This window comes from Bison bison, unplaced genomic scaffold (assembly GCF_000754665.1).
Source record: "Bison bison bison isolate TAMUID 2011002044 unplaced genomic scaffold, Bison_UMD1.0 scf7180017864473, whole genome shotgun sequence".
NCBI classification, from domain to species: Eukaryota; Metazoa; Chordata; class Mammalia; order Artiodactyla; family Bovidae; genus Bison; species Bison bison.
Window position 1 is genome coordinate 17,810,722 of NW_011495034.1, and position 8,725 is coordinate 17,819,446.

Below are 8,725 nucleotides of genomic sequence, written 5' to 3' on the forward strand. Positions count from 1 at the left end.
GAAACAGAGAGTGATAAGAAACAGTAATAAAGGATTTATTGTATAAGAGCACTTTGAACAACCAAAAGGATTTCTCTAATTAAAATATTATCATTAAAATATATATATACATATTTATATTGTATATAAATATATTTATATTCTATTAAACAGAATAGGTTATTATTATTTTAATGCCCTGTTGACTCGATTAGGATAGAGCCTTTATAATTTTTCCTGCATTGGCCTATAACGCTACTAATTGGGGTTTTCCTCTTAGCAGTTAACAATAGCAAAGTGAAGACGGCATCTAAGCTGTGTTCAGCCCTGACTCTTTCTGGTCTTGTGGAAGTAAAAGAGGTATGTTTGTAGATGACCTTCTTCGTTGGGAATTTAAGCCTTGGGTCACTAAGCCCAGTATCTCTTTGTCAGATGATACAGAGAGAACCCGGGAGAAATAGCAGCCCTAAAGGTGAGGTGAGCCGCGTTACTTAGACTAGCAAACAAACTGAGAAGACACCTGATGCCTCGAAGGAGGAGACCTCTAACATCAGCCTCCTCTGGACAGACTCAGCTTGGGCCCATGTGGGCTGGGCCATTTTCTGGTCTCAGTACTGGTGGTGATGCCTGAGGCAGAAAGGGAGCAACACATCTCTTAGTGGACACAAGTCTTAGGCCCACGGGGAAGGCAGTCACCTGTAATTATTACACAATTATTACACAAATCTTACACAGTTATTTTCCTCACCTTTTTGGTGGGAGGCTGGAATAGGTTAGAGGGGAAATCCTTTTCTGACAATTCAGTAGAAACATTAACATTAAATAGAGGTATTCATGGTTCTGCATTCTTCTCCCATGCTGAAATGTTCTTGTGTGAGAGATAGGTGTTAAATCACAATAGTTGTTATACTTGGATCTGTACATGGCCGCGGGCCTCAGTTTCTTTATACTTTCCCTTTTTAATTTTTCTTTTTAGTTAAAGTTCTTCCCTTTTTTAATTCTAAAATACGTGATGTTCATAAAACTTCAATTAAGACCAAAGAATTTAAAGTGACGTCTCAGACCTTGCTTACACTTCCCTCCCTAGAGGAAGCCACCGATACACTTTTTGGTGTGGCTGTTCAGACATTTTATGTATTTACAAGAGTGTTATGTGTGTATGTCTACACATTGTTAATGTAAATCAAGTCACATTATACATTGTTCAGTCACTAGCTCTTTTCTCCACCTTTAGATACGCTTGACATTTATCCATATCAGTGTATTCCCCACTTGGTTATTAATGATGGAACAACATTCAGTGGTGTAAATGGACTCTGATTTTTGTGGCCATTCATTCCTTAATTGTTGGACACAGAGGTGGTACCCCCTACTGTTTTCCCTACCTTTACTGCCTGCTGCTTCGTCTCAAGGAACATAAAAAGCATTTCCCTCCCCCTTGGTTCACTTTCTCTACTACATATTTCATTTCTAGCCTCTTTATCATGGGCATGCTTCCCCGCTACAGGCTTTGATCCTATTCAACACACCCAGTTCATCTTGATAATAACAATTATTACAGTCCCCACAAGGCCTCGCACAGCGCCTTGTACCCAATAGACCGCTATCTGATAAATACTTTCAAACTGTCCATGGGATGGGCTAACTGTAAACATGCAGACAGAGGTTACGCTCTGGAGAACGTGAGGCCCGAGGCCCTGTCTATGACCTCCCGCTGTCGTGTGCTTCCTCCAGATGCAAGCATTTGACATCCATGGGGGGACATGGTACCGTGTCACACTGTAGAAGGACTGTGATGTGCCCTGATCCTCTGCTGTCTTGAATTCCAGCTGCAGCGCGAGTCCTTGAGCCCTGAGGAGATTCAGTCTGTCCGAGAACACCTGGGTTACCACAGCGACAGTCTGCTCTCTGTGCAGATCACAGGCAAAAAGCCCAACTTTGAAGTGGGCTCTTCTAGTCAACTTAAGCTTTCTATTGCCAAGAAGTCTTCTGGTGAGATGGCCTAGGGACATGTCTATCTGAGTGACTTAGGAGGTCCTATTAGAAACCGAGCCAGAGATCTGAGTGAGGTGGTGAGAACTTTATAGAATCAGCTCCTTCCTTAATTTCTCTCATTTCCAAATAGAAGGATGCTTAATGTACTGCTGTCCTGGGCATATTCATAATCCGAAACTGAAGTGGCACGTGGATATTACCTAGTTCAGCCCCTCCTCCTGCGCCAGAGGATGCTGAGGCCTCCAGGTTCCAGAGTCCAGGGTTCTGAGTCCTGTGGCTTCATTAGCTAATGAAGTCTTTCCAGACCCCAGAATCATGACACTTACCCTCTGAAGACCTCCCAGGGGCGGTCATGGCAGATAAGAGTGCCCTGTTCCTCTTCCTGCGTGTCCTTTTCTCTGTGCCACTGAAGTCAGCTTTTCTTTCTTTGAGGATCTTAAGACATTTATAAAAATAGCTCTTCTGTTTAGAAAATTACACCCAGTCCTTTGTCATCATTCTCACCCTTCCTATCACTTTCTTTTAATGCCCAGGTTGAGAAAAATTGTCCCAGCTGTGAGGTAGACAGAAATTTACAAGTATACATTCACACTGCTGTGTTTTGCTGTCCAACCTGAATCTTCAAGAAATTCTTTGGCATCCTAACCTTTGGATTCACAGTTCCAGAGCAGCTAGGATCTGCTTAGATGACCTGCCCTGTGGGGGTCTGAGCATCCAGTTGTGACAGTGATCACAGGGGGCACACTTTGCCCCTCACAGGGGGCACACTTTGCCCCCTAAGCCCCGTTCATGAGCCAGCCCACACTGAAGCCCCCGGAAAGGGAATCAGAAGGTGTAATTGTCACTGATTTGTTCTTAAACTACCACCATCAGCTCCAGAGCCCATTTTCTTGTCTATAACAGGTTTACATGAGACCAAAGCTTTGCTATTCATAATGCTTTTTGGCACACTTTCTCATTTAATCTGCAAATCTCCTGCTGTGGGTTTAGGGGATACTATTAAGCCCCATGCTCTAGGGACTGAAACTAAGAGGAGGAGGAGAAAGCAAGCTGGAGTGGAAGGTTAAAGCGTTAGGCAGACTGTGTCTGTATTTGTGGCTGTATGAAACTGGCCCAAGTATCTAAATCTGTTTCCTCAGAAGATGAGGATGACAGATAAGTTTCCTCATGAGGTGGTTAGCAAGACTAAACCAGATAACATATGTAAAGTGTTTAATGTGTAGTATTAATATCTGGCACAAAGCAAGTACTTAACAAAGGATGACTTTTATTACCATAAAGTGATGGGTCCTTTATAAGTGGTTGAGCTGGGCTTTGAGCCCAAGTCTTTTGACTCCCAGTCCAGTGTGTTCCCTGCACAGCCTTAAAGAGAAGCACTTAATATGTTTGTGGACCTTGTTTCTGGCTGCTTTTCTGGAGCTTGTTTTCTTTTATTGGTTGAACTCAGGGAAGCCTGCTGTGGACCCTGCAGCTGCCAAGCTCTGGACCCTCTCGGCCAATGATATGGAGGATGAGAGCGTGGTGAGTCAGCTCTGTGGTCACCTGATTGCATTCTTTTAGGCTTTTCTCAGCTCAGTTGGTAAAGAATCTGCCTGCAATGCAAGAGACCCCGGTTTGATTCCTGGGTCAGGAAGATCTGCTGGAGAAGGGATAGGCTACCCACTCCAGTATTCTTGGGCTTCCCTTGTGGCTCAGCTGGTAAAGAATCTGACCGCAATGTGGGAGACCTGGGTTTGATCCCTGGGTTAGGAAGATCCCCTGGAGAAGGAAAAGGCTACACATTCCACTCTTCTGTCCTGGAGAATTCCATGGACTGTATATAGCCCATGGGATTGCAAAGAGTCGGACACGACTGAGCGATGTTCATGTTAGGTAGGAGTGGTCATAGTTTGGAATGGACTCTCTGAATTCGTAAGTGTGAAAGCATTTAAAGCCCAGCCTTGTGGTGGTGCCTGACACTGGTGTTTTTGACTCAGAAGGAAACTCCACATTGGTGGCATCTTACATTTCCTTTTCAGCATCTTTCTCCACAGATTTTCTTGTTCTCACTTCATGTGATATACTGAAGACTCTTGTAGGCATGTGTAAACCTAAAAAGAGTTAGCCAGCTAAAATATTTTTTGGCTTCTTCATCTGGACAAGATTCCAAATGCTCACTGTCTTAAAATCTCACATCTGTGCTTTCTATAATAAAATGCTTCATTTCTGTGACTATCGAGGTTAGTGGTAAGCAAAATAGGTGATGGTTTGTGTCCTCATAGAACTTAAAGATTAATTGCCCTCACAAATTACCCAAGTGTATATATTATTATTGCCTTTTCCCCTGAAATTATATGGAAAATATTCCATCCCCTTTTCTCGTGTGACAGTCCTTATATATTCAAGTACATGTAACAGTTCTCTGTTCTTCCTGCTCCCTCCCTCCCACCCTCCTCACACATAATCTCTGCACATCATAAATGAGTTCCCAGGCCCCTCACAACCCAGTATAGCTTCCGTGCCCGCAGTTTACTTGCTGTGTGGGCGGCTTGGGTGCGATGATCAACCCTGGGTAGGACGGTGGACGCCTTCTGACACACAGGGGTGAACTGCTGCCGTGGCCCGTGACCACATCAGCTGTTCATTAGCAGAGACCACGACTGTGTCATTCATGGCCTCCAACACTCTCCAGGATCTTATCGACTCAGATGAACTGCTGGACGCGGAAGATCTGAAGAAGCCAGACCCAGCTTCCTTGCGGGCCCCTTCCTGTGGGGAAGGGAAAAAGAGGAAAGCCTGCAAGAACTGGTAAGCCTTGGGGTGCGCTGGGGCCGCCACGCTGCTGCCAGCCACTTCTGACTCTCAAAGAATCACTGTATTTTACAATTACTAAAACATATCTTACAGGAAAGTGTGTCAGATGTATAGAAGAGTGTCCTAAACAGGTACATTTTAAAGAGTACTAAAACTAACACCCAGGTACTGACCACCCAGGTTAAGAATCGGGAACCTCAGACGTTGCTTCCGCTGGCTTCCTCAGCTGCATCTCCCTCCATCTCCTCCCAAGAGGCTACATTCTCCTAAGTTTGGGCTCCTTCCTGACTTGTTTCATAGATTACTATCTCTGTGTGAATCTCCAAACAATACCTTATTGAGTTGTGGAGCCCAAACCTGACTAGGCCAGGAAAGGTCCATGTCTGGATCTGTAAAGGCTCAAGGGGAAAGGAGGTCTGTCAAGGATTTGGGTGGCAGGAAATCTCACTCATCAGCTCCTGACTTCCCCCAGCACCTGTGGCCTCGCAGAAGAACTGGAAAAAGAGAAATCGAGGGACCAGATAAGCTCCCAGCCCAAGTCAGCTTGTGGAAATGTGAGTATCTGGATGGTTACTCAGTATTCACAAAGGACTAAAGCATACACAGACCAGCTCCAGCTTTACAGAAGCTACTGCCCAAGTATTGTAACAATAGGTGGACATGCGAGACGGTGTCTCCAGGGAGTAGTGGGGAGACGGGTTATCACCTGAGGGTGCGTAGCACGCTCAGGACCATAGGGAGGCAGGCGCCTGTCATTTCTTATTTCTGGCCCCTTTCTTTCTGCTTCACACGGGGCCTGAAGCTACCTAACCATTTGCTACGTGTGGCTATGATTTGAACTGCTGAGAACCCAGAAGTATGTCCACCTAAGGAACTTTCTGTAGACATTTGTCTTTCATGAAATCAGAGATCTTAAAGACTCTCAGTCTGTGGGTCTCAGCTGGACCTACAGATACTCCCACTCATTCTCTTCAGGCTGCCATGGCCATATTATATCATCTTCCAGCCCATATCTCCGGGAGAGCTGACACTCAGCTTCTCGCTAATGGGTCTCTTCTCTCAACAGTGTTACCTGGGCGATGCTTTCCGCTGTGCCAGCTGCCCCTACCTTGGGATGCCAGCCTTCAAACCTGGGGAGAAGGTGCTCCTGAGTGACAGCAACCTCCACGACGCCTAGGAGGGCCTGGCCTGGGGCACACCTGCTCCTCCGCCAGCTCCCGCCCCTCACATCCCACCACATGGTTCCCCCCATCTCCTCTGACTTAGGTCCCTGGCGGGGAGGGTGATCAGGGGACAGAGTGGAGCTGGCCGGGGCGCAGTGGTGTGGAGTGCTGCCATCGGTCAAGACCAAGGTATCCTGGGGCCCTACCACCTGAGTGGGGACCTCCTTCACCCAGTGTTAGGCGAATGGTGCTCATCTCAAGTGGGCCCCTCTCCCTACGTCAGAGTGCTGACTGTGACACTCTTGGATCCCGCTGCCCTTGAGTATTGACACTGACAGGGAGGACCCTGTCTCATCCTAAGCTCTGCAACAGCGCCCACAGCTTATCTCCCAGAGTTGGGGGTTTATTTACCATGCAGTTTTTGGTGACGTGAGGCGAGGGTCTTGTGACCTCAGCACCAAGGGAATCACTCATGGGTTGCCATGATCATATCCAGTGTCCTGCTCCCTCCACTTGTCTCCCCCCATCCATGTGTTAATGTGTTACATCTGTGTCCTATTTCATTTCTGTTCATCAGCAGGTTATTAAAATTTATGTACTTACGCATATTCGCTGTGAAGAGGGTGTATGTCTGTGTGTCTGTGATGTCTGACACAGCCATCTAAGCTCACCTGGTACCACAACCATTTTTGGAGAGACTGAGTCACACCACAGGGAGCCATTCCTGCACTTAGAGATCAGGACCGACCTCCATCGCCTTTTGAAGAGTCCGTGCTGGTGAGCATTTAGAGAGAAGCAGGGCAGAAGCAGAACCAACAGTAAATCTCTGAGCAGGAGCTCCTCTGTTCTTGTTCCCACCTACACAAACATGAAAGTGATCTTGCCAGATAGCAAGAGAGAGTGTGTAGATATGAGAGACCCAGGTTTTCCTGTTTTAACAATAAAGAAAAGTACCCGTTGGTATTTGTCCATTCTGATGGATTTTAGTTATGGGTATGGCTTGACTCTGAAGCCCCGTGGTAGACTGAGCAGGACCTGTGAGGATGACAGGACATCACTGCTGTGATTGGGTTATATTGTGTGGTGGATATGAAAGGATTTGCAGATAAAGTCCCTCATGGAATCCTCATACACTGTTGGTGGGAATGTACAACATTGGTGCAGCCGCTGTGAAAAACAGGATGGAGATTTCTCAAAAAACTGAAACTACAACTGCCATATGACCCAGCAAATCTCCTGGATTTATATCCAAAAAAACCAAAAGCTAATTTGAAAAGATATATGCACCCCAGTGTTCATAGCAGTACTATTTACAGTTGCCAAGAATGGAAGCAACCTAATGTCCATCAGCAGATGAATAATAAGCAACATTAAAGATGGTATATACATACAGTGGAATACTACTCAGGCATAAAAAATGAAATTTACCATTTGCAACAACATGGATGGACTTGGAGGGCATTAGGCTAAGTGACATGAGAAGTGATATCAGTTATATACGGAATCTAAAAAATACAACCAACTAGTGAATATAACAAAAAAGCAGAAGTCAGATACAGAGAACAAACTAGTTATGAGTTCAGCAGGTGGGGGCCAATATAGGAGTAGGGGAGTAAGAGGTATAAACTATTAGGTATAAAATAACTGCATAGATACATTATTGTACAACATGGGGACTATAACCAATATTTTATAATAACTAAATGGAGTATAACCTTGAAAAATCATGAATCACTATACTGTATACCTGTAACATTATACAGCAACTATACTTCAATAAAAATAATAATTGGGGGAAAACGTCCTCCCTGGACCTTCAGCCTTTTAAGAGGGCGATTGTCCTTCATGGGCCTGACCTAGTCAGTCGATCCTTTATAAGAACTGGAGGACAAGTTTCTCTTGCTGGCCTTAAGTTGCCGTGTTATGAGGGATCCACAGGCAAGGAACCACAAGCAACTTCTGGGACCAGGGAGCAGGACCTAATGACTGTCAAAGAGAAAATGCCCTCAGCCCTGCAATCACACCTGAGAACAGAAATCTGAACTGAATAATCAGGAGCGTTCAGAAGAGGACCTAGGTTTCAGATGAGACCCAGCTGGTGGGACTTTACATGGGAGCCCAACCTTGTGGTGTCTGGACTTCCAAGCCACAGAATCTGAGATGACAAATGTGTGTGGTGTTAAGCCACTAGATTGGGGGTGGTTCATTATACACCCATGGTACCCACCCCAGCCCCCAACTAGGCTTAAAGTGAACAGATACTTATCAAGTCAAGCCACGGGACGGGATGCTGGTAATGGCTCCCACTGCAGTTGCCAAAGTGAAGGAGGAAAATCTCTACCTGCAGGTTGAAGAGAGAAGATCCTGAGCTAAAGAGCTGGGCTGGGTTTAGCAGAACTCCAGGCAAATGCCACCAGTTCTTGCTGATTTGATTCTTGTTCTGCGTCCCCGCCACTGCTGGCAAAGTGGGTGATGCCACCTCCTGTCTGGCAGTTAGAGTCGCAGGCCAGCACTGCTGGATCACTCCACATGAGGGCTCAGAGTTGGGGGCCAACCTGCTGCAGAGCGGCCTGGCTGGCCAGCAGTGCACACGTGGCCTCAGTGCCCAGCTGCCACACAGCTCAGTGAGTCCACGGAAGGTACAAGGGTCCTCACACCTGTGGACTTTAGAAGACAGCGGCTCTGAGGGGAGGTTTTGGAGCCAAAACAGTCTCAGATATCACTGAAAACCACAATTTACATTTGGAGACTGGGTGAGACCCAGAGAATGAGCTGTGACCACCACCTGATGACCT

At 46.1% G+C, this 8,725-nt stretch overlaps 1 protein-coding gene across 2 annotated transcripts in view; it reads left to right on the top strand.

Moving 5' to 3' along the window:
- The window catches only part of CIAPIN1 (cytokine induced apoptosis inhibitor 1), a 13,408-nt gene extending 6,521 nt beyond the window's left edge, over window positions 1-6,887 (top strand). Inside the window, exons 4-9 of one of the 2 annotated variants that reach the window (XM_010861888.1) lie at window positions 260-339; window positions 1,809-1,971; window positions 3,422-3,495; window positions 4,646-4,761; window positions 5,240-5,321; window positions 5,834-6,887. In XM_010861888.1, coding sequence (XP_010860190.1) covers window positions 260-339; window positions 1,809-1,971; window positions 3,422-3,495; window positions 4,646-4,761; window positions 5,240-5,321; window positions 5,834-5,944 — 626 coding nt within the window. In that variant the 3' untranslated portion in view covers window positions 5,945-6,887. The remainder of the gene's footprint in view (window positions 1-259; window positions 340-1,808; window positions 1,972-3,421; window positions 3,496-4,645; window positions 4,762-5,239; window positions 5,322-5,833) is intronic. The other variant, XM_010861889.1, reaches the window with a different exon arrangement.
- Window positions 6,888-8,725: the final 1,838 nt, after the last annotated feature.